The sequence below is a fragment of the Cervus canadensis genome, chromosome 6, assembly GCF_019320065.1.
Source record: "Cervus canadensis isolate Bull #8, Minnesota chromosome 6, ASM1932006v1, whole genome shotgun sequence".
Classification (NCBI taxonomy): domain Eukaryota; kingdom Metazoa; phylum Chordata; class Mammalia; order Artiodactyla; family Cervidae; genus Cervus; species Cervus canadensis.
Window position 1 is genome coordinate 7,331,368 of NC_057391.1, and position 26,305 is coordinate 7,357,672.

The 26,305-nt window shown below is 44.2% G+C and overlaps 1 protein-coding gene and 1 pseudogene across 1 annotated transcript; one reads left to right on the forward strand and one right to left on the reverse strand.

The window, feature by feature from the left end:
* The first annotated feature begins 494 nt into the window (after positions 1-494).
* On the forward strand, positions 495-9,960 carry S100Z (S100 calcium binding protein Z). Its single transcript, XM_043472816.1, is given in 5 exon segments — positions 495-642; positions 7,081-7,147; positions 7,716-7,873; positions 7,876-7,925; positions 9,808-9,960. Coding segments are annotated over 5 exon segments (576 nt in total).
* An 11,029-nt stretch (positions 9,961-20,989) lies between these two features.
* On the reverse strand, positions 20,990-24,858 carry LOC122444012 (annotated as a pseudogene).
* Between the last annotated feature and the right edge of the window lie 1,447 nt (positions 24,859-26,305).

Consider the following 26,305-nt stretch of genomic DNA (forward strand, 5'->3'; position numbering starts at 1 on the left):
TGGCAATTTGATCTCTGGTTCCTCTACCTTTTCTAAATCCACCTTGTAAGTCTGGAAGTTCTCAGTTCATGTACTATTGAAGCCTAGCTTGGAACCTCTCTGGAGGCAATCAAAACCGAGTTCTAGAAGTATGTGAAACTCAAGGGATTTCTGACAGTCACTCATTCCTTCTCAGTCTTCTGCCATCTACTCCCAGGCTTGGCACAAACTATACTAGTTATCTGCTGTTGCATAACAGTTAACCCCAATTTAGCTTGAAACAACATTTACTGCCTCTCATGCTTTCCGATGGACACTAACTCGGGAGCTGTGTAGCTGTTGTCGTGGCTTGGAGTCTCCCAAGAGGCCATGCTGCTGGAGCCGTCTGGAGGCTCGCCGTGGCTGGAGGGCCGCTGCTAAGGGCGCGCGTCACACGTCTGACGGCTGGTGCTGGCTCTCGGTCAGCTCTCTGCCTCGTGGGTCTCTCCAGAAGGCTCCTCGAGTACCCTCCCAACATGGCGGCCGACCTTCCCCGGCGCCTGTGGTCCAAGAGGAAGCAAGCTGAAGCCGTGGTGTCTTTTATGCCCGCGCCGTCAGGCACACACAATATCCTGTTGCTAACACAGGTCCGCTCCATTCACTGCGGGCAGGGTCTACACAGAGGTGTGAGTACCGGGGGATGAGGGTCCCTGGGGGCCATTCTGAGGGCGGGTCACCACTGAAACTTCGCAGAGAGGGGTTGTGGGTTTAGTGGACAAGGGAAGCGTAACTGTTGGACTTGCTAATAGCTAGTCCTGACAATAGACACGGGAATGAGGTTCAGGCCTGCGGCATGGATACATGTCACTGTCCAAACACAGTCTACCTGCTTGCTTTCGGTCTAGCCATCATGGCTAAGTTCAGACTGCCTTGTTTGGCCCCAGAATAAATTTGGGCAACTAACAAGCGTTCGCGTTTTCCTTCTTCACTGTCAATATGAATAACTCAGTTTCACTTTCTGTTTTCAGTGAAAGAATTTCCTTAGCTATCGTCTCCTGATTTATCTCAGTGTTTAACAGCCTTCAGGGTTAGGTTTTTATTTTATTTTATTTTTTTTTCCATTTATTTTTATTAGTTGGAGGCTAATTACAATATTGTAGTGGTTTTGGCCATACATTGACATGAATCAGCCATGGATCTACATGTGTTCCCCATCCCGACCCCCCCTCCCACCTCCCTCCCCATCCCATCCCTCTGGGTCATCCCAGTGCACCAGCCTGGAGCACTTGTCTCATGCATCCAACCTGGGCTGGCGATCTGTTTCACCCTTGATAATATACAATTTATCAAGTTTCGATGCTGTTCTCTCAGATCATCCCACCCTTGCCTTCTCCCACAGAGTCCAAAAGTCTGTTCTGTACATCTGTGTCTCTTTTCCTGTCTTGCATATAGGGTTATCATTACCATCTTTCTAAATTCCATATATATGTGTTAGTATACTGTATTGGTATTTATCTTTCTGGCTTACTTCACTCGGTATAATGGGCTCCAGTTTTATCCATCTTGTTAGAACTGATTCAAATGTATTCTTTTTAATGGCTGAGTAATATTCCATTGTATATATGTACCACAGCTTTCTTATCCGTTCGTCTGCTGATGGGCTTCTAGGTTGCTTCCATGTCCTGGCTATTATAAACAGTGCTGCGATGAACATTGGGGTGCACATGTCTCTTTCAGATCTGGTTTCCTCGGTGTGTATGCCCAGGAGTGGGATTGCTGGGTCATATGGCAGTTCTATTTCCAGTTTTTTAGGGAATCTCCACACTGTTCTCCATAGTGGCTGTACTAGTTTGCATTCCCACCAACAGGGTTAGGTTTTTAAAATATTCTTAGGTTAAGTTGCTCTTCTTCAGTTGATTGCATCAGTGGCAGCAGCTTCTGTCAGAATTCCTCCATATACACAATGCCACTGAGTTACTTCTTTTCCTCTGAGAGATAATTCCAGTTTGGCTTACCTTTGCCTCATGCTGACTGGTGTGGGGATTGTGTGTAGGTATGTGTATGTGTACTTTTATTAAGGAGGATTTCAAATGCATAGAAAATCGGAATGTAGAATTCTCTGAAGAACTCTCACGTCCCCAGTACTCACCTTCAACAGTTCCCTGACTCAGGGCCAATCTGGTTTAATGTCTTTTCTATCCACTTCCCACCATATCACCTACCTCTCCCACACTGGATTACTTTGAAGCAAAGAAAATCTTCACATTTTGGCCAAGAAAAATAGATGTTTGACTTGTGTTAAAGAAATTCTTGCCTTTAGGATTCCTCTTCTTTTTGATTCTCAGTCATCTGTGGGTAAAAGGCAAGATAAATGCCTTTAATTCAGCAGGGAATTCAGGGGCTTAGGGACATGATTGAAGGCAGAGAGAGAGGAAATCCCCTTTCTGTAGTTGCTGGGGCAGAAACATATGACTTGCGTGACAGGAATGTGTGGTTGGGCCTCTAAACCTGTTTTTCTGGACTGTGAGGGTAGAAATATCAATAACCTCAGATATGCAGATGACACCACTCTTATGGCAGACGTTGAAGAGGAACTAAAGAGCCTCTTGATGAAGGTGAAAGAGGAGAGTGAAAAAGCTGGCTTAAAAGTTAACATTCAAAAAACTAAGATCATGGAATCTGGTGCCATTGCTTCATGGCAAATAGATGTGGAAACAATGCAAACAGTGACAGACTATAAGAAAATAAAGTGCTCCAAAGGCCCCTCCAAAAAAGAGCTCCAAAATCACTGCAGATGGTGACTGCAGCCATGAAATTACAAGATGCTTGCTCCTTGGAAGAAAAGCTATGACCTACCTAGACAGCATATTAGAAAGCAGAGACATTACTTTGCCAACAAATGTCCGAATAGTGAAAGCTAAGGTTTTTCCAGTAGTCATGTATGGATGTGAGAGTTGGACCATAAAGAAGGCTGAGTGCTGAAGAACTGATGCTTTTGAACTGTGGTGTTGGAGAAGATTCTTGAGAATCCCTTGGACTGCAAGGAGATCAAACCAATCAATATTAAAGGAAATCAACCTTGAATATTCACTGAAAGGACTGATGCTGAACCTGAAACTCCAATACTTTGGCCACCTGATGTGAAGAGCTGACTCATTAGAAACGACCCTGATGCTAGGAAAGATTGAAGGCAGGAGGAGAAGGGGACAACAGGATGAGATGGTTGGATGGCATCACCAACTCGATGGACATGAGTTTGAGCAAGCTCCAGGAGATGGTGAAGGTCAAGGAAGCTTGGCGTGCTGCAGTCCATGGGGTCGTAAAGAGTGAATGGACTACTGAATGGACTGACCACCACCAACACCACCACAGATAAGTCCCTGAAGAAGGGCCATGGTTTACAATTTCAAGCACACTCTGGGAATTAGGGGGCTTTCCAGGTGGCACTAGTGGTAAAGAATTCGCTTGCCAATGCAGGAGACGCAAGCAATGTGGGTTAGATCCCTGAATTGGGAAGAGGAGGAAGTAGCGTCTCACTCCAGTGTTCTTCCTGGGAAAAATCCCATGAACAGAAGAGCCAGGTGGGCTACAGTCCATAGGGTCACAAAGAGCCGACCGGTTGAGCCTACAAGCAATGCCAAGGCCGTCTGGGAATTAGAGAGCTTCCAGATGCAGTGCTGCGGTGTGACACTAGAGGGCACCATATACCAAAGGAAACATCGAGCTCTGCTAAAGCCGAGCGGAAATCACCTGGCTTTCAGACCCCGAGAGCAGAGCACACCAAGGTCATATGTATTTTGCATCTTAGAATCAGACTATAATTACAACGTTATAATTTTCAATATTAAAAAGTTTCCCTGCCAACTGAATTTTCCAAGTAAATTATTTTTGGTTGAATATGATTTAGATATAATACTGCTGAGACCCGCATATTCTATGGAGACTTACCCATTTTAGTACATTTAAAACTTCAGCAGCTTAATCTGAAAATAGTTCCAAATTCAAACTCTTTATATTCTCGGAAATAACTGTTGTCTGTCTCTTCGATGAAACAAATTTTGTATGTGGAATAAATGCAAATCAAATAATTCTTTGGACAATTAAACCCGACAAGGCTCAACTCTTTCGGGAGCTTGGTTTCCTTCTCTGAGGCATCTGTTCATTAATCCATCCATCAGCAAAGATTTCTTTTCTTATCTACAATGAATAAATTTATTGTCTTACAAAAATCATTGTCTAGAAATATGGGGATACAAGAAAAGATATTTGCAGTCATGTGTCTGGTGGTCAACAGCCAGATTTCAAAGCTTTTCCTTCATATGCTTGATGCTGTGCTAAATGCTGCGGAGTGCAAGGATGAACCAGGTATCGATTCTGCCCATTCAGTCTGGAGAGTGAGGAGTATGTGGGCAGACCAAAAAGAAGGGGATAAAAAAGAAAAGGAGGTGCTCCAGGGGACAAGTGAGCGCAGAGGTGGGCACCTATCAGAGGAAAGGGTGAGGAGCTGGGAAGCTTGCAAGAAAACTTCTAAGAGGAGATATTTGAACGGAGCCTGAGGAGTGACAGAATTAGCTTTCCAGGCCCTGGGCCCAGAACAGCTAAGGCAGGGAAGGATAGAGCACAGTATTTTGGCCAGGTTGTAGGCAGGTCAGATGGATGAATGCCCCGGAGTGTGGGTGTTGACTTGTGTTTTGGATTACTCTTGACAGCAGGATGAAGGAGAATAGTGAGTAGAGAGAGTAGTAAAGAAGCGATCACAGTAATGAGACTCCAAATCACCAAGTCCTGTAGGTGGTGAAGGATGGAGAGAGATGGACAAATTCAACTGATATTTACAAACGGTGCCAGATGCTGGGTGCCGGGAGCAGGAGGAGCAGGTGGGTGGGGGAAGGGTGTGGGTTTGGCTTTGGTCCTCATTGAGTTTGAGAAGCTTGTGTGACACTCTGGTAGGAATGGGGTCCAGCAGATGGTTGGATAGTGGTTTTGGAGATTAGTAGAGAACTCTGGGCCAAAAGATATGCTTTGGGGAGTGACTGAAATTTTAAGTGTTACAGCACTCAGTCTCTTTTTGACCCTATGGACTGTAGCCCGCCAGGCTCCGCTGTCCATGGAATTCTCCAGGCAAGAATCCCGGAGTGGGTTACTATTCCCTCCTCCAGGGGATCTTCCCAACCCAGGGATCAAACCCGGGTCTCCTACATTGCAGGCAGATTCTTTACTGTCTGAGCCACCAGGGAAATGATAGGAGTGGCTGAAATTGCCGACGTTTAGGAGTCAAAGAAATTGCATTCAGAAATGAGCAGATCGGGAGAATATAGTCACAAAGCCATAGGGGAGTTCTTGGTTAGAAGATCCAACATAAAAAAGACACAGCGTTTCCTGCACAGCCCCAGTACAAATAGAAATGAGGTTTGCTGGGGCAAGGTTCTTCTCCTGTATTGACCCAGGGCCTAGCATAACATCAATACCTGAAAAATATTTCATGATTATATGTAGGGACATGCATCCCATGGAATAATACACCATCTCAGTGAAGAATGGAGTAGATCTTTCTGTGTTGATATAGTAAGAGTTATATTAAGTTAAAAAAAAAGTACACACGTGTTAATGCTGTTATGTGTGTGTGTGTGTGTGTGTGTGTGTGTGTGCGCACGCACGCTAAGTTGCTTCAGTGGTACCTGACGCTCTGTGACTCCTCAGACCATAGCCCACAAAGTTCCTCTGTCTATGGGATTCTCCAGGAGTGGGTTGCATGCCCTCCTCCAGGGGATCGTCCCTACTCAGGAATCAAGCCTGAGTCTCTTCTGTCTCCTGCACTGGCAGGTGGGTCCTTTACCACTCATGCCACCTGGGAAGCCCATAATATCACATATAGTTATATAAGTGATAAATGTATCTTTTTTTCTGTAAGGATAATAATAGCTGATACAAACAAAGCACTCAGAGTGTTCCAGGCACATGTTTAATCCTTTCTGTTGGGTAGGTACTACTGTGATCCTGTTTAAACAGATTGGGAAATGGGGACACAGAGTGTAGGATCCCACAGCTAGTCAGGGACAGAGGCGAGAGCTGGAGACAGGCAGTCCATGCTTTCCACCACCACAATCCTGCTTCTCACGCAGGTAAGTGTTAACCGAGAAGGGCTCGGGTGGGACATGGTGGAGAGAAGTTTACTTTTATTTCATGCTCTGGAGTATTCAGAACTCTGTTTTACCACATGCATTATTACTTTCATCATAAAAAAAGCTAATTTAAAATTACTCTTTAAAAAAATAATAAAATTATTCTTTTGAGAATTAAGCTTTAGGTACAAGGTGACAGCGTCTCTGGAGACCTCTCGGGAGGTCCTGGGGGCTGCCTGATGACAAGGGGGACGGGCGTGGGCTGGCTGAGGACACAGTCCAACAGGCTTGTGAAAGGAGCTACAAAGGGGATAACTGGTTTGCTTTCCATATAATTCAAGTCGGGCACAGGCAGCGTTGAAAGCACAGTGGCCAGTCTCTGGCTTGGGTTTTTCCAGGGACTTTTTCTTTGGTCAGTTTCTCTCACTTGGACATTCCCCACCGTGGATTCCTGCATACATGGCTTCAAGGGCTTCCTTCCATGGATTTCTTTCTTTCTTTCCTTCTTTAATTAGGCAATACAGTCCTGTAACTGAAAAAGTTAAAAGCAGTTTGAAAGGGGTAAATGAAAATCCTACTCCCAACCTCTCCGTTTCCATCTCGACCCTTGTAGCTACTGCTTTTCCTTACTTTCTTTTGTAAACTTTCAGTGATTGCTTAGGCAAACTCAAGTATATATGCACATATATATTCTTTTTTTTTTTTCTTTTGGCTGTGCCTGTCCGCATGTAGGAGATCTTTGTTTTCTGACCAGGGAACACGTATCTATCCTTATTTTTATTTCTTTCCTACACACCCAGAGTCGCTGTTTTTTCTTTTCTAAATTGGCATGCACGGAGCTTTCTCATTTTCTCCCCCTTTCTTTAGAGCTAAATAAGTCCCTGTCCATTGGAGAGTTTAAAGGGTCTTCTCTGAGTGTGTTCCCTTGACCTCGTGGTTGGCCTTGCTGAGGAGTCTCCAGGTTTGAACCAGTGTTTCTTCTCTGCTCCTATATATTTAGATTTCTTTCCAGTCAACAACTTCCTAGCATCTGACCGCATTTGTACCCACATTCCCCTTAATGACGGGTAACCACAGGCTTTTTACTTCTTCGCCTTCTCCTCCAGGACACACGGTGAGGGCCAGCCCTTCCCTGATGGCCCTGGGGTAGCAGCTCACACCTGTTCCTTTTCCTGGTTAAAAACGGGCTCAGAGTTATTTCCATTTGAATCTCTTGTCACAGGCAATTTTCATCTTCTTGGAAACAGGTGTGCTGAGGTGGCCCCCCCCCCCCCCCCCCGCCCCAGGTATAAATGGTTAGAGTTTAATTGTATAAACACCTGTTGATGGAGCCCTGCGTTGGCTGAACAGGTATGAAGTTACGTGTTTCCTTTCTCTTTTTGTTAATTTTTTAACCTGTGTTTTATCACAGCTCTGAATTTGTTGTCTGATTGCTAACTTCCAAACACTCTGAACCAGCTCCATCATGGAGGAGAGGAGATTAGGGGAGGAGGAAAAAACCAACCTGCAGAGATTTCTGTAGCTTGCCCTAGAGAGGCAGGATCATCCTGCTTTAACAGCCATCCCTTGGGGTGTGAGCTGAGCAGGGGATGGCGATATTCCGTTTTAATGAAGGTGTTGGTGTTTCTCCACCAGTTTAGCCTTCACAAGCGTTTTCTCCCCGGCTTTGGTGATCTGCCCTGGAGTGCTCCCCTCTGCTGCCCGCAGGCCCACCCAGCTGGAGCTTGCCATGGACATCAGGATTGGAACCTTCCAACGCTACTCCTGCAGGGAAGGAGACAGGTTCAAGCTCAACAAGGGGAGCTGAAGATGCTCCTGCAGCGAGAGCTCACGGAAGTCCTCTCGGTGAGTCCGGCCGTCCTCCCCGTTCGGCAGAGGGTGGAAGCCGTGCACGTCCAGGGTCAGCCTCTGTGAACACCATCTGCCGCGCGCTGTCCACACCATGTAATTCCTATCGAGAGTCTAAATACAGGGGAGCAAACACTAGGACCTTTGCTGTGTCTGTGGGCACATATCCCTTTCCATGGTGTCTCGGGGGGAAGGGTTTCCAGGTGTTGGAAATTATATTTGAGGCTTTTGTAGATTATTCAGTATCCTAGTGCAGCGAAAGTACAGCTAGTTATACTTGGTGCTATAGTGACATGTGACATATAGTGACATATGTAACCAGTGACATGACCTGGAGCTGTCTATCCAGCTGTCTGTAAATGAATAAATATGATGTTTGGGGCCAGAAATGAAGCCAGGGGTACTGCATGCTGTGGTAGCAAATTTCCTGGTGAATGATAAATACTAGCAAGTTTGTCAGCCAAGAACAAGCTGAGTGGGACTGAGGCAAGAGCTGTCTGGCCTGTGACCAGTGAAACAGCAAACAGATTTACATCTCAAAATGGCCAGGAGTTGGATAAATCCACAGGTGAAACCTTACAATGGAGTGTTAGGAGCCTACCCTGAGGAAAATGCTCACTCTGGTGTTTTTGGAGCTTTGGAGTTTTAGTACACGTTGTAGCCTGGTGTGATGTTATCAAACGCTGTCTTAACACAGTAGTTAACTGTGTTAAGTTAACTACTTAAGACAATTAACTACTGTCTTAACACAGTAGTAATTATGACAATCTTTTATCCCCACCCTCTATGCGAAAAAAATTAAAAAATTTTAACAAACAATACCTTTTTAGTAATTTTAGGAGTCCCCAAGAACATTTTTATTTTTCAAATTCAGTTTGGTGACTGTGTCATGTAACATTTAGAATAAAAGACTCGGTAAGTGAAAATTGGCAGATTGATTTATTCAAGTGAAATTTGTGATTGTTTTTGATTGAATTGATCAGTTCAGTTTAAATGTCCAGCCGTTTAGTGGCAGCTAATAAGAGGACAATGGGGAATTCTTGGAGGAAATGAACTATACTTTGGGAAACATTTCTCATCAACCTCTAATTATAGGAAAAGTGGGTGCTGCATAGCCCCATCCTTTCTGAACCTTGCTTTCCTCAATGGGCTCCTGGCTTTCCTTTCCACCAATAAAATGGAGTCATTCTTAAAAGATCTACCCTTTACTGGGTGCCTCTGTTTTGTTTTGTGATACACAAAACAGGATGTCGGATAATATATAATATGACATACTTATGGGGGGCAATACTTATACCAAAAAAGTATTCATTGTTCATCTGAAATCCACATTTGATTGGGTGTCCTGAATTTTTATTTGCTAAATCTAACAACCTGGTGCTAAGTGCTCATAAAAGTGTATTGAGATACCCCCTCGATTTGTAGGGAGATATTATTCTCCTCATTTGATGAAAAACGAAGTATTAACACGTTAAGTGATTTGCTCCAAGTCTCGTCGGTAAATGGCAGTCACTCCTGCTCCCTGGTTGGCTTCAAAGCTTCCTTCTTTTCATGTCCCCCTACCCCCGCTGCTCCCCCGGTTCTGGCCCTCCATCTTGCTGTCTGGTAAATGCATTTTCAGCATCAGCAGCTCACTTTGATGAGTTACTATTTGCTCCTTTTGGTGTTTAGGTCTGAGGACCATATGGACTGGGGGCAGAGGCCCAGGCTCACTTAGAAAGTGTGCCCGGGTTCAAACCCACCTGCAAATAGGCTCTTGGAAATTGCTTTCGATGCTAAAAATGGAAATGAAGACTTTAATGTAGATAAAAGGAAGGTGTGATTTCAGTTGTCATGAACCTGAAAACCTGGGAGTTAGAAATTTTCTTTTTCCTTTTAGTGCCAGGAGGATCCCGAGTTGGTTGATAAGATAATGCAGGACCTGGATGCCAATAAGGACAACAAAGTGGATTTTAATGAATTTGTGGTCATGGTGGCAGCTCTGACAGTTGCTTGTAATGATTACTTTGTAGAACAATTGAAGAAGAAATGAAAGTAAAGAAAAGAAGTAAGATTATCTAAAGGCTGAAATATATCCATAGTTACTTATTGTTCGTCTATTTCTTGCAGAGCCGTAGTCACAGTAATGCCATTTATAAGTATAATATACATGTATTATAATCAGTTGCTAGGATTATTAGGTGATGTATATGTTAATAAATTGATTTGGAATAAATATTCCAAATCTTGTATGCCCTACTTGGAATTTTCCTATGTGTATGGAATTTTCCTATTTTTATTGAAGTGTAGTTGGCTTTCAATGTTATGATAGTTTGAGGTCTATATCAAAGTGATTCAGCTATATATATGTGTGTGTGTGTGTACATATATATTCAGATATATATATATACACACACACACACTTCTATATCTTTTTCAATTTTTTCCAATAAAGGTTTTACAAGATATTGAATATAGTTCCCAGTACTATACAGCAGATCCTTTTTATTTACCTATTTTTTATATAGTAGTATGTACCTATTAATCTCAGTGAAAAATGTTATATGCTTTTTTTGTCTGTTAGAGAGCATCACAAAAATTAGCTCTTTCAAATGAGACTAGAACTTAGCAGATTTCTCACAGATGTTCATCACCCTTCAATTGTACTTTGAATTTATCCTATTAAAGAAATAAAGTTGTTCTTGCACCCTCTTGTGATTCTGCTTCAAGAGGAAGAAGCTGTGGGTCTGGAAGCAGAAAGACCGAGAAGTGGGAGGAAGTGCTGGCTTTCGCAGTGAGTTAGCTCAGGAAAGGGCTAAGTCCAGGGCTAAGGTGTTCAGCCACCCTTGGGGGCTGGTGTGGAATTACTGACTTGCCCCTGGGGTCACGTAATTCTGAGGCAAGCATCTTCCGCCTTTTTCCTGGGTTTCCTCTGGGCTGAGTTTCCGTGGCCCGTGGGGAGGAGGGCTTCTTGCTCCTGCTCTGGGCTCCTGTCCCTTCCCCGTCTCTGCAAAGCCCTCCCATGGGTCCTGCACCTCTCACATAAACTACTGAATCAGGATCTACTAGGAGGAAACTCCAACTGTGATGGATCCTTTGGAGAATTTAAGAAAGGGAATATGGTGTGATTATAATTTTAAGTGCTTGTCCCAGCTGTGGTGTGAAGAAAGAGCTAGAGAGAGGGTAAATGTGGAAGAGGGTGACCTTTGCGGAGGCCATGGGCTGTGTTCTGAGGGAGAGACAGTGGCATCTCGGGCTGGAATCTGAGCAGGGGAGATGAAAAGAAGCAGTTGGATTTGCCATCTTTCGGAGGTGAGAGTGATAGGGCTTGCGGAGGGATTGGTAATGAGGCGTAGGACAGAGAGCAGTCCAGGACCATAGTGTGGGCACTGCTATTGCCTATCTGATATCCACTCCACCTTTCTTCCATATGATAGAGCCCTGGTTTGTGCAGGGTAGCAATGTGCTGAGCTAGAAAGTCTTATTCCCCAGCCTCTCTTGCATCTGAAGTGGAGCTTGTAACACAGTTCTGGGCAATGAGAAATAAGCAGAGAGCTACTAGGAATTTCTGGGAATTTCTGCTATTTCCATATAGGCTGTGTGCCTTACCTTGTTCATCCTTTTCTTTCCGTTGGCGTGTAGCTGTGAGGCTGGAGGTGGGGCTGCCATCTTGTGACCATGAGGACAGAGAAGGAAAAAGGAGGAGCCGGGACATTGTTGGCTGAGAGGAACCAACTAACCACACAGCCCTGGTCCGCCTGCCTCTGGTCCTCTCGTTATGTGAAAGCAAACAAAAACTGCTCCTTGGTTAAGTTGGATTCTGTTATACACAGATAAACATAATCCCTAATATTTAGATTTTGACTCAAGCAAATGATGAATTTTACTGAATAGGAAAGACTGGGGTAGGAGCAGCTTTGTGTGGGCACATATGGGGAATAGCTCTGTTTGAAATCCCTGTTGGACATCCAAGTGGAGGTATCACATGAGCGGTTGGATATAGGACCTAGTCCAGATCTCAGATTAAACAGGAGACTGGGAATACAGATTTGGGAGCCGTTAGCGTCTAGACGGTGTTTAGCCATAAGATTAGAGGAGATCATTTAGGAGGAGAATGTGGATAGAGAAGAAGAAAGGTCCAACGGTTAGCTCTCCGGAAAAAGGGAAGCCAGCAAATGATACAGCAAAGTCATGGTCAGGGGGTAGAAGGAAAACCAGGTGAGTATGGGGCTTCAGGAGCCTAGGGAAGAAAGTTTCTGGAGAAGGAAAGAGGGTGAAATCCACTGAGAGAAGGAATGAGTTGAGAACAGAGGCCTGCCCTTGACTTTTGCCAGGACAGGGCTCATCAGTAAACCAATGACCCTGACCGCGGTGTTCTTTCCAGAGTGCCTGTCTCCCTATTTCAGGCTTCCCTGGTGGCTCAGACAAGAAAGAATCCGCCTGCAATGCAGGAGACCTGGGTTCAATCCCTGGGTCGGGGAGAGCCCCTGGAGGGCATGGCAGCCCACGCCAGTATCATTTCTTGGAAAATCCCAAGGACAGAAGAGCCTGGTGGGCCACAGTCCATGGGGATGCAAAGAGTCAGACATGACTGAGCAACTAACACTTTTATCTCCCTATCTGGCTGATGGTAGGTGCTTAATAACTATTTAATAAGCAAATAAAAGAATCTGCCAGTTGTTGATTTTTTAGTACTAAGTAAGACCTGTTATTTTTTTCTTTAAATAGGATAATATTTTTTATTTCCCTTAAACCAATTCTGAACAGATAGGACAGAGAGAATTTAGAGGTCAGAACATTCTAGAAAAGAAGTATTTATTTCTTCTATCCCTCAAAAGGTTGGAAGAAAAAATGAGAAGAAAAAAATTGAACACTTATTTCAGAGATATTTAGGATTTTTTTCTTACAAGAAGGTATATTGCTTATACAAGAGAAGGTCTGACTATTTCTCAGGGGTCTTTAAACTTTTCATTTAATTTGGTCCCCAGGTTTACATATTCTTAAGTAGGCCACTAATTTATGAGAAGTAAATCCAAAAATTTCCCACATTTTATTCAAGTAGGGACATTCTCAACAGGGAGAAATAAATGGAAAAACAATGTTCATTTCATGGTGTTTCTAAAAATCTATCAAAAGTGAGGAAAAGCAATTTTATGTGTCAAATTAGATTTCAAATGAGTAAGAATTACATGATGTACCAAAAGCTCTTTTCTAGTAGAGACTTTGTTTTATGTGTGTGTTAGGTATTTACAATAAGTTTGCAGGAGGCAAAATTGATTATTGCTTCTGCTCAGAGGCACTGGCCTCGCATTTCTGGAGCTTAAATGAACTTTAAAGAACATTCAAGGGTCATCTCTAAATTAGCACATTCTGATGTTTAACATTTTCTCAGTGTGGTTACTGGAAGACAAGGCTTATGGAAGGCAACAGCCTATGTTTGCCTGGGGCCCTAGCCTGGATGTGTGACTGACAATACAGATGGCTAGAAAGCTTTAACAAAGCCCCCAAACCTTGAGTTTTAATTTTAAAAAGACAGATTTTGTATTTGCTTAAGAATCGGGGACTGAAAGAAGGCTTTCCGGAAGCAAAGAAACGGGGAGAAGATGTTAAAGAGAAAGAATATGGGCCAAATCGCGCAGGTCTGAAGTCATAGGGCATGTTGGAAACGCTGTTATTGGGGTCTCCTGGGGTGTGGAGAGCAGGAAATGGGGCTGGAGAGGCAGGGCTCAGAATCAGAAAGGACCTTGAGTATTAATATGAGAACTCTGAAATTTATCCTGAATGTTACGAGAAACCATTTTTTTTCTTATTACTTAGAGCAGTTTTTATGTTTCTACATGTCCCCCTAAAATATTTGACTCTTTAAAGCAGTGTTTGGTGTGTTTTAAAAATTACTGATCTTACCTTTTGGCTGTGCTGGGTCTTCGTCGCCGCGCGGGCTTTCTCTGGTTGCAGTGGGCAGGGGCTCCTCCTCGTGGTACTGGGGCTTCTCGCAGCGGCTGCTCTGGTGGAACACAGGCCCTCGGGGCATGGGCTTCCGCGGTTCCAGCACAAGGGCCCAGGAGTTGTGGTGCATGAGCTTTCGTTGCCCCACAGAACTTGGAATCTTCCCGGACCAGGGATCGAACCCGAGTCCTCTGCACTGGCAGGCAGATTCTTGTCCCCTGTACCACCAGGGAAGCTCCTAAAGCAGTGGTTTTGAATTCCAACTTCACATGACATTCACCCAAGGTGTTGCATAAAAACAGAGATGAATATGAGCCCCCCTCCCACTCAGATTCTGACTCAGTTGGCCTGGGTGTGGGAGAAGACGGTGGTAATGGTGACGGCCTGGGCACCTCTGGTCCAGCCTGGATTCTGCAGCTCATGGGTTTTATCCAGCCGACTCTCTCCGGTTGGTGCCACTGCCTGCCACCTGGAGAGGCTATTTTCCCCTCGACTTCTCCACCTTTCTCAGTTTCTTATCAAGAAAGGGGATGCTATGAGGTCATTACATACGTGTTTTCAAAGACTGTTGTCTACAGTGAAAAGTGTCTACTGTATAATATTAACTTTAAACAGGAGGTGTTTGTTATGGTCCCAATTTGGTTTTTAAAAAGTTCTATAACATGAGTTTTTAAGATACTACCTTGTTTCTACTTGCAATTTGTCACTTTCTTTATCCCAGTCAAGAAAAGTAAGGCTAAAAAAAATGAAAAGAAAAGTAAGGCTTCCTTACAAAGTGAAGGCCTGTGAAAGTTGCCTGAAAACCACTAGTCTTCCTAGCTTTTGTTTTCCAGAGCTAGAGCCATTAAGGTAATTACGTGAGAAGTGTCCAAGGAAAGTGTCAAGAGAAATGGAATTATTCCTGAAGAATGGATTTCCCCAGAGCTTTGGAGGAGAGACGTTTCTGGTCCCCAGAGGCGTGCAGGCCTCATAACGCTATTGCACAGTTAGCCTACAGTATAGTGTAAACATAATGCACTTTTATGTATACTGGGAAACTGAAAAGTTTGTGTGACCTGCTTTATTGGATAGTCACTTTATTGCAGTGACCTGGAACTGAACCTGCAGTATCTGAGGCATGCCTACATTTACACATAAAAAAAATTCCTGTTTCACCCATCTAATAATGTTTTAGAACGTAAGACACATGAGATTCCCATTTGGGAATATGCTGCCATTTGGGAACATGGTCCCATATGCTCTTCATAGACAGGCTGACTGACAGGCTTTGGTATTGTTGACATTGTCAGGCTGTCTAGGTTTGAGGTGGTGACAACACAGTCTCACAATCACACAAAATCAGGAATGTCAGGAATGAGATAAGTAATCATTTGGCTATTTTGTCTTCCAGAGGTCAAGGGGAATTTTAGGTCTAAAAAACCAGAAATTGACTGTATAGCAAGACTGGAATTGACAGTGCACCTCAGGACCCAGTGTTTCCACTGTGTTAAAGTTCTAGTTTCCTGTTGGTGGGCATTTAGGCTGCTTCCCACTGTTTTGCTGTTACAAGCGGAGCTGCGCTGACAGTTCTTAAGTGTGTATCTGTGCTAACGCTCGGGAGTCTGCACCAGTCTGCTCTTGCTGTCATAACAAAAGCCATAGACTGGGCGGCCTAAACAGTAGGAGCTTATTTCCTCACAGTTCTGAGGGCTGAGGAGCCCGAAATCAAGGTGCCATTCAGCCCCGTTTCTGGTGAGAGCTCGCTGCCCGCCTCACGCTGCCTTCTCGCTGTGTCCTTACCCCTCTCTCTCTTCCTCTTCTTTTCTTCCTTCTTCCTCTTTTTAAAAGGCCGAAGTCCCATCAGATTAGGGCCCTACCTTTGCGACCTCATTGAACCTTAATTACCTCCTAAAGCCCCTATCTCTGAAGATAGTCACAAAGGGACTAGGGCTTCACCATATGAATTTTGAGGGGACACAAGGCAGTCCATAGTAGAGCCGATCTGTAGGATTCACTCCTAAGACTGGAATTGACTTGTGTCCAAGGTAAATACATTTAAAATGTTACTTTGTGAAGTGAAAGTCACACAGTCGTGTCCGACTCTGCGATCCCATGGACTATAGCTTGCCAGGCCTCTGTCCATGGGATTCTCTAGGCAAGAGTACTGGAGTGGGTTGCCATTCCCTTCTCCAGGGGATCTTCCCAACACAGGGATCGAACCCAGGTCTCCTGCATTGCAGGCAGATTCCTTACCAACTGAGCTACTTGGGAAATGTTACTTTATGGTGTTGAATTTCCATCCAGAAACCTTATACCAATTATAGTCCCAGATCTCTATGTGAGTCTTTTTTTTCCCCATCTTCGCTAACATTGGATATTATCCAGCTTTATTTTTTGCCAATATAATAACCTTTTAAATTTGCATTTAAAGACTTATAGATGTTTTGGAGTGTCTTTCTATATGCTTGCTGGCCATTTGTGGTTCTTTTTCTGAAACACACGTTTGACTTCAGTTGGCTTTAGGAGCTGAGTCCACTGCTGAGACTCCTTCCCACGAAGGCGCTCACACATGCTGTCATGATGAATACAGTGCTCTCTTTCACTGGAGTTTGCCTAACTTAGGAAGGACAAGTCTATCCAGCTCCCATGAAAGGTTATGTTTTTGCTGTTGTTTAGTCACTAAGTCATGTCTGATTCTTCTGCAACCCCATGGACTGTAGTTCGCCAGGCCCCTCTGTCCATGTTACTTCCCAGGAAAGAATACTGGAGTGGGTTGCCATTTCCTTTTCCAGGGGACCTTCCTGACCCAGGGATCAATTCTGAATATAATGTAATGCTACTTACTTCTTCAACATAGAGCACACTCACCTGGAGTGATACATAAACTTCCAGTAAATGCACCTGGTTTCAACATTATAATAATCAGCAAGAAATATACTCCACAACCAGCTGCTGGATTTCCGGCGACTATGGGTACCCATGATGTCAGGAAGTTCCTGAGTGCTCATCTGGGGCTAAAGAAAGTGGAAAAGCACTCTTGAAAAGTGTTACTCTCAGGAGGGGTCTGTTTGGAATAGTGTTGACTGTCTTGAGCAGTGCCTCGCATTTAGGGCCAAGCACTCACTTGATACTTGGGCAGAGAGCAGTGAGGATGAGCCCACAGCAGCATCAGTCAGCAGGGTGTGGCTTTACCCTAAAACTTGCAACTTCCACGGGAAGGGAAAATCTGTCACTTCTTCTTATTATAACAGTAATAAACGTTAACTGTTGGGTGAAAACATGGACATGTTCTTTTAAAAATGCCATGACACACCTAGTAACAATAATCACTTAGTGATACCATCCAATACAAAGTTCACAATCTAGTTCTGTGGTTGTCTCCTAATGTCTCTTCTTGCCCTTGGTTTGTCTGAATTAGAAACTAAATGAGATCCACACATTACATTTGATTGTTAAGTCTCTTGAATATCCTTTAACCCTCAAGAGCCCTCTCTCATTTTCCCGCTATGCCCATGCTGCGGAATTCAGGTAGTCCTGTGGAAAGGCTTACAATGAGGAAACACAGAGGAAGTTCACCTTCCCCCGACACTCAGGTAATAGATTTGGGGGAAAAGATGAAAGTGGTAGTTCAGTGATGGAGCGAGGAAGGACTGAGGGAGTGAGTAGGACTGAAATTCAGCCCCGCCACACTGTCTGCCTGGCTTTTTCTTTTTGGCCACACTGTGTGGGGTCTCATTTCCTGACCAGGGACCAAACCTGCACCTCCTGCGTTAGGAGGCAGAGTCCTAACCACTGGACCACCAGGGAGGCCCCTGCTGCCTGGATTTGAGGAAGAGGCTAAATGTCTGAGATGGAGAAAGGACAAAGTGGGCCCTGGGACAGGAGAAAGGTGAGAAAGCAGAGAAAGAGGATGACGGGACTGGAGAGAGAGAAGAGGCTGATGAAACCAGATGGACGTTCTCTTCACATCAAAGCAGAAGAGTCATCTTTTCAAAATGGAACAGATTCCCCCTGAAGAGTTACAAATTTATCTGGTTTATGCTTTTCCTTATAAATTTTCATAGTATGTATGAAGATTAGGCTTTGTCTCTCCCAGAGTCCTGCCTTTAATTTCCTGTTGTGGTTCCTCTGAATGTTTTATTATCGATTTTGTTGTCTATGAGTTAAGACAGTGTCTTTACCACTTAGTGGCTGAGGCAACTGCCCCATTCAGTCTATTTGTGGTTCTCTTAGGAGTGTATGGCTTTAAGACGTCTGCTTCCTTCTTACACTGATAATAAGAGCAAGGCAATAGGACCCAAAGTAAGGTTCCTGACCCACAAGAAATGAAATGTGCAAATACGTGTCCTTTTTCAGTGGTGTTTGAATCCTTCAGGTCTTTTCTGAAGTTCCGGGTGAGATGTATTCTAAAGCCCAATTCCTTGTCCTGGCCTGCGAAACACAGGTTTCTGCATCCCACCTACCTCCGCAACCTCATCCCACACTGTGTTCTCCCAAGCTCTAGCCCACTGGCCCTTTCTGGGGTTCAGGTGTGCAATCGAGGCTGCCACACTGCCCTTCCTCTGCCCCAGATCCTCAGGGAGTTGGCTCCTTCTCACCTTTCTTGTCTCTGTTCACATGTCCTCAGGATGGCTACTCTGGTCTCTTATCTAAAGGACTCCCCCCCACCCTGCAATCATTCTTGGTTCTTTTTTCTTGTTTTATCTTCATTGCACTTCTAGTGTTATCTGGTCTCTGGGTTTGATCATTGTCTTCTATGGATTAAACGTTTGTGTCCTCTCAAAATTCATATTTTGAAGGTCTGCTCTCATACCATGTGATGGTATTTGAAGATGGGCCCTTTGGGAGGTAATTTTGTCATGAGGGTGGAGCCCTCATGAATGGGATTAGTGCCCTTGTTAGAAGAAATAGGAGCAAGGTCATCTCTCTTTCTCTCAACTATCTGAGGACACAGCAAAAAGGCAACTGTCTGTAAGTCAGAAGGAGGGCCCTCACCAGAACCCAACCATGCTGGCACCATGACCTCAGATTTCCCAGCCCAGAGCCGTGAGAAATAAATATTTGCTGTGTAGGCCCCCAAGTCTATGGAACTTCTCATAGCCCAAACTGACTACAAGGGTCTGTGCTCACCAGCTCATGAGATCCAGGAGAGCAGACCCGAGCAGGCCTTGTTTACTGCCATTTCCCCAGCCTCTAGAGCAATGTCTGGAAGGTAGTAAATACTCAGACATGACTTACTGAACGTACTGTGAATGGAGAGAAGTTCCGAGTCTCAGAAGGTCAGACGGCCCCACCGTTCCCTTTACATTTTGGTCCTTCCTGGTAATAAACTAGGCCTCCACAACTCCTCTCGGACACAGCCGACTGCCTGCACAATCATTCACCTCAAAGCCTTGGGAAGTTAATGACCCAGCGGTGGCTTAGGTTCTTGAAGAAAACTGCTGGAAAACTGACAGAAAATCCAAAGAGCGTTTTGGAGATGTGAGACAAGGATTTGAGTTTTGACATGTGAAATGACAGGCATAGAAGGGGGGCTTGGGGGATGAGGACTGGCCTTCTTTCAGGTCAGGCCTTGTCCCCGTGTCTTAACCCCTGTTGTGACCCTGAAGCTTCTCAGCAAGCTTACAAAGTAAGAATTAGTATCCCCATTCTTACATATGAGGAAACTGAGGCTCAAAATGGTAAAGCAAACTTTTCAGGATCAAATAGCTGATACGTGGCAAAGCCAGGGTTCAAGCTAAGGTCACGCTGACTCCAAGCTGTGTGTGTATGTGTGTTTCTTATCCCCCACCTCTGCCATCTCTGCTCTGAAGACATGGGCAGGGGTGGGGATGGAGCGAAGCGGGTGCTGGCATTACACAGATATTAAAAGACCCATGAAAACTGGATTGAAGATCACCTCCCATGTTCCAACCATCTATTGATTTCAAATATGCTTTGGAAGCACCTGAGGCAGAACAGGCTCTGCTCTCTTGAAACAAAGGGTCTAGCTCACTATCATTTTAAATATAATATAAACAGACATGTGGTTTAGTATCCACATGGTTTATTTCTCACCATTCTCCTGACAAATGAAAATTATTTAAGAACACACTGTGTACACAGATAAGAAAAAACAAAATGTTTTAAATGATGCACAACAAAATCCAGCAGTGTAGAAGAGTGCACGTGAGCTCTTGCTCGCTGCACAGACTAAATTTAATCACTTATTTAAATAGTAATAAAAATACAGTCTTTTATGGATCTTGTACAGACTACAAAAGAGGGAAATTATTACCATATGTGATTTTTTTATTAGGCAGTTTTCTTCAATGAGCTGCACTGACAACTCCAAATATAGAAGCAGAAGGCTGTGTATTTTAAAGGAATTAATGTCGCGAGTTAGAGACTACACAGTATTACCACTGGCACTTTTCATCATGGTTTGTGCACACCCATGATCATCTTATATACCATTACATTTAAAAAATATATGTGAGTGACAATTTTATCACGTTCACACACCATGAGCTGGTTAAGGAGGCAATGCTGCAGTTCCCTCCCGTAGTGCTTTGCTGTTGATAATAAGGACCGTTCATTGTGGTTAAAGGAAATTAGACATCAATATGGTTAAGTTGTTCAGATTCATTAAAGGCCATCAGTGGCCACCACTGGGACAGTGAGTTCTTTTGCAGTGTATATATCCTTGAGGCAAACACCATCATTGGTTAAACTTTTGTCTAAAAAGTCAGTTTCTGTACTGAAAACTATTTTCACAAAACCGAAAGCAACTAAGCTGTTTTAATGTACTTTTTCTTCTCATTAGCATATTTATGACCAAATTCTCGGAAACCTTTGGAATGTACTCTCTTTTTAATATGTGCTCCTATTTCGATCTCACCCACTTAAGATCACCACCTAATAGGCTTTAAAGTGGTGGTGAGAATTTCACCAGGGAAACCCTTTGCTCCTTGGGAATGTTCAGCTGCTGGGCAGTGATCTAGAACCGCGACAGCGCAGAGCTGGACTCGACAAGCACACTCAGGAAGCTGTTGTGCTGTGAGTGTCATTTCAGAGAATCTTTCCAAACTGTGCACATAATTCACAGTTATGTGAATGGCACAGTGGTACTATTGCTATGTGTTGTAGAGGGCCAGTATATGATGTTCTCTTCCATGTTATCTGTTTGCTAGAAAGTACTTTGGGTCAAGGTCATTATGACTAGTGCCCTGGGACATTCTGTAGTCTCTAAGAATGTCTGTGGCCTGTAAACAGATTCTAGTTGGTGATCTTCCATGTGAGTATCTGTTTCATGAGGGCAGTCTGAGCCAGAATCACAGAAATCCAAAAACATTTCTGGAGGGCAATCCTGGCAGTGCCACTGAACACCCTGGATAGGTTCTGCTCCACATTTATCACACTTGAAACTCGCATGTTGCACAAATCCACTTTCAGCTTGCCTTTGCTGAAGTTTTTCTGTGTTGTTGTTTTTTTAATTTTAATAACTCTAATATTCCTTATATTCAGGGAAATTCCCATGTTGTTGTTGTTTAGCGGCTGAGTCATGTCCGACTCTTTGAGACCCCAGGGACTGTAGCCCGCCAGTCTCCTCTGTTCATGGGATTTCCCAGGGAAGAATACTGGAGTGGGTCTGTTTCCTCCTTCAGGGGATCTGCTCGATGGATCGAAGCCACGTGGATTCTTTACTGCTGAGCCGCCCTGGAAGCCCCCACTTCCTGTATGTAGTAGGAATATTGTCTCCGTCTGATGCCTCCTCAGCAGCAGTGTTTATGGGCCTATGGAGACGGGGTCGGTCATCATCTTCTCCCGCATACAATGGTGGCTCATGGGCAGCCATGAAATGGAAGGTTTAAAGAGGTGCTTTGCAAAGGGTGCTGTCGTCTGCTTGTTGAGGACTCTTAGAGAATGTGTATCCTTCAGTGTTCTGCTTGGGACTGGAAGGCCAGATTTAGTTAGTTTTTTTTTTTTTAGTTTTTCGTTTAGTTTTATGAAATCCTTCTGCACTCAGCTGGCAACCTGTCTGGCTGTTCTGTTGCCCCGTTCATCTGCTCTCTTCTGCTAGCGTCGAGACTCTCCTTCCTCAGGAGGGTATTTCAGGAGTAATCGTTCAACCTTCTTCTGGTTTTCAGCAGTCCACAATTGGTTAAATGTATCATCACACAGGTGTCCTCTTATCATCTGAGGACGACAGTTTGAACCTTCTGGACCATCACTCAAAGGTAATATAGAGTATGAGAGGGACTCCCAATCCTTCCTAGGATCTAAGGGACATTTTGGTCTAGCAGGTAAACCTACTTTATCAAAAACTAGTTTAACTCTCCTAGTATGTCTTTTATGATTTAAAAATTCTCTTTCAAAGTTCCCAAGGCTATTGATTAATTGGTCCCATACAATCTGAGGTGCCTGAAGAACTCTCTGTGGACATGGAAGCCCTATACCAGCCTTCTTCTGGAGTTTTCCCACACATCCAATGGGATTTTTAAGTGCTTCTCTCTGATGTCTGCCCAAACTTTCAAGGTCCTGAACTGCTTGGGCACGCAGCACCTTGAGAACAGCAATCGTCTGTAACAATCTCTGATAATTTTCATGCAGCGCTGAGCACCGCAGGCCTCTCTGGCCACTGTGATTGCCCTCCGGCCCCACCTGGCACCGGCTCGGGAAGCCGCCCCAGGGAAGCTCGGCAGAAGCTCCGGGGCACCTTCCCTGGTATTTTTACACAATAGGGACCTCTATAAATTATAGCTGTTTGGCCCTTCAACTGCAAATGAAACAAAGACCATCACTGGGCCATCAATAATCTCCCCCGTGTAGAGGAAGTGGACATATATGCAGCAGAAAGATGCCTGAAATTTTAGAATTTGATTGTTTCTCGAGTAATCTTTTTACTTGACAGAGTTAAATGTAAGTGCTGTTGCACTTACATTGTCTCAGCCTATTTTGAAAATGAGATAATGCATCTTCAGGGTGGGAGAGAGAATTGTCCCTCCTGACACATTTTACACAGTGATAACAGAGCTCTGTGGGGAAAGGATGAGCCAGGAGAGAGAAGCTGCTTAGAGCTGCTGCTTTCTTTCCAAATTGCGCTGCAGAGTAGTAAACTATCAAAGCCACACACAGCTCCCACTTCCATCGACATGATAGAAGACTACTTGAAGGCCAAAGCAGCCTGGGCTCCGTCACAAAGGAGGGCTCTTTTCATATCCGGATGGAGCTCTGTAATCCTCTGCAGACTCCCAGCATCACTTACTGTGTTGGAAGTTGACTATTTGTCTGGCTCTTGTGTTTCCTTCACTATTAGTCCGAGCCACAGTAAGAGGAACTTACCATCAACCTTGTTGATGGATGCTACAGAGAGAAAATTTAAAGGGCTTGGCTGTGGAATGAAAGCTCCTGGTTGAATAATGTTCCAACACATAGGAAAAAAGTTGGTCTTTGAGTGATAGATCCATCCTAGATTTTTACACGGCAGAGAGAAGCTAGGTGCATATTGTGCTTTTCTTTGCTGAAAAAAGTTCACAAATGGGGCTTGATGTGTGTGTGTGTGTGTGTAATAGTTTGTGGTGAACAGTGATCTCCGAAGAAGATTTAGCAGGACCCAGGGACCAGGCTTGCTCACTCAAGAGCTTTTGTGCAGCAGAGTTTTATTAAAGTGGAAAAGGGACAGAGAAAGCTTCTGACATAGACATCAGAAGGGGGAACGGAGTGTCCCCCTTGCTAGTTTTAGCAAGCTGTTTTATGTCTGTTAGGAAAGGTATTAATCAGATAGGAGAGACACCTCAAGGCTGAAGGAGTTTCACCAGGCCCCTCTCCCACAATAGGCGTTTTTGAGGTAGGATGGCATGAGGTATGTCATCCCCCAGCCATAAAACAATTGATATGAATACTGGTTTGTTGAGCTATTATCAGCCCAAGGTTTGAGAAAAGAAAAAAAAAAAAGTTTTAGGTGGAACCATTTTGAAGAAAGGCAAGTTCCTAAGCAAATACATAGTTTCATTTACACAGCTTAAGAAAAACATTTCCATGAGTAGTTTGTTTCTTCCTGCCACTTAAGGGAAGGATAAAAAAATGTCTGACACTTGCAGCCTATTTCCTCTGTTGGGAGACCCCTGGCCTCTCTTCCTGTTACCCTCATGTGTGTGAGTCCAGCTCACCTGGAAGCCAAACCCCACCCCCCTGCCTCCCTGCTGAAGGAAGGACGAGCATGGTGTTAAGGAGAGCTATCAGAACAGATGAAAGGAGACACGTGTGCACCTTCATGTGAAGAGGCAAATGGTAATAAAACCATCTTGGGCGTCAGCATCCTAAGATGCTCCTGGTACCCATTGCTGGCCTGCTCTTCCTATAACATAGTAAAGACATCTTAACATGTTAAAGAAAAGCTACTCCTCTCCAGAGTAGTTTTACATCTTTAAATCAGAAATTTGAGAACTAGGGAAGACGCAGTAAGTTCCAAATCCAGTGTTTCCTAAACTCTGGGCAGAGCAAAGCCATCTGTGAGGCCTGGCCTGGACTCTGCCTCTAGTGGGTGGGATCTCTCTGTTGAACAGTCTCTCTGCTGGGTCTTGAACTTGGGCAGATGTGGGGCCCTGACTAATGCAAATCTGCATTTTACAGAGGAGGAAATTGAGGTCCACAGAAGGGACCCGAGAGCCTCTGGGCACAGCAGAACCAGGACTGAACTCAGTTCCAGAGCACATCAAAACCCAATCAAGCTATGTTTCCTTTGCCAGTAGGCACAGATCTTACATTGTGGGCTTTAGGGCCACAGATCTGAAGATTTGGTTGTTCAGAGCAGAAGGCAATTTGGATCAATTGTCCTGTTCAGTCTGCACCAGGAAGCTCTTTACTGAGCTCTTGACACCCTAGAAAAAATGCCATCACCCAGCTCTGAAAATGACTGATTAGCATGTCAGCTGGGGCTGCTTAAACTTTACCTTTAGGTTATCTCTCTATTTAATACCTCGGGGCTCTGTTCTATTGATCGCTGAGTCTGACTCACTGCTGATGTTTCTGAGCAATTGACCATTACTTCAGGTAAACGGGGGATCCAGAGGGAAGAAGGTGTTTGTGGTCCTGCAATTTCCTGGCATATTACCCATCTGGGAGATGGGTTAGGAGTCTACTGGAGAAGATATTTTCAAAAATACAGCCCAGCAGCACACTTTTTGTGAAAATTGACGCCTAACTTAATTCAGGCGAAATCCAGAAGAGCTAGAATGTAGAGCTTCCTTGCCTGAAGTTGTGGAGCCAGTATGAGTGGGTTTGACCTTGGCGAAAAAGCAAAGAAAGTTGGATCCCATCTTAAAGGGGCCCCTTTGGGTCAACTCAATGATTATTTGCAACCTGTGTTGGAGAAACAGTTGTAGACTCAGTTCTATTAACGTTTTTCTGCCTCAGATGTTAATTTAAGGAAGAGATACTCATTCCTTTTGGTTGTTGTTGTTTAAACCTATGGTTTTTGCATTTATCCTAAATAGAGTCAGAAAAGAATCTCCAAACTTACAAAACTCAGTTGATATTAATGTATTTTTGCACATAGATACATGCCATTTGTTTTGAGGAGGGGTTAAGAGGCTGTTCTCAAGTCGAAGTTTTAAAACACGTGGGTTTGAAACCTATGGACCTGCTAGAAGTAAATAAAGAGTAAAGTAATAGAGCCGATCAAGCCTCCTGTTTACACAGTACTTTTGCCTCTCACAGGGACAGTGGCATTTCTTAAAGAGTGATTTGCGGGGTGGGGTGGATGGGTGGGCCTTAAAAAGCGCCCCCCACACACTGACACTCTAAACTCAGACAAAATGGTCTGTTCTCTTTATGGATCAGTGCTGAGGCTCTCCTTGGCAATTCAGTTAATTCCTGAGAGAGGGAACACACAGACTTTAACTACATTGGGTCTATTTCTCCAGGTGGAAAATGCTTGGCTGTGGGCGGTAGTGTTGGTTCAGTTCTATTTTGTTCCTGGTAGAGATACAAAGCCCCTGGCATATGATCTCAGTTAATCCTCTAACAACTCAAAAGTTCGGTAGGATTATCACTGCTTCACAGATTAACCCCAGGCATGGGGACGTGAACAAATTGCTGAGTTGTACAGGTAGAATCTGGAGTTGTCTTAGCCCAGGTTGTATAACAAAACACTACAAGCTGGGTGGCTTAATCCACAGACATTTATTTCTCACAGGCCTGGAGGCTGGGAACCCAAAATCAAGGTGGCAGTAGATTGGGTTCCTGACATGGGTCTACTTCCTGGTTCCTAGATATCTGTCTTCCAACTGTGTCCTTATATGCCTGGGAGAGAGAGAGAGAGTTCTGGTCTCTCTCCTTATAAGAACTCTGATCTCATTATGGGGGCCCCATCCTCATGACCTCATTAAACTTAATTGTCTCCCAAATGCCCCACCTCCAAATGCCAACCCACTGGGAGTTACAGCTTCAATATATAAACTTAGAAGGGAGACAGTCAGTCCACAGGAGGA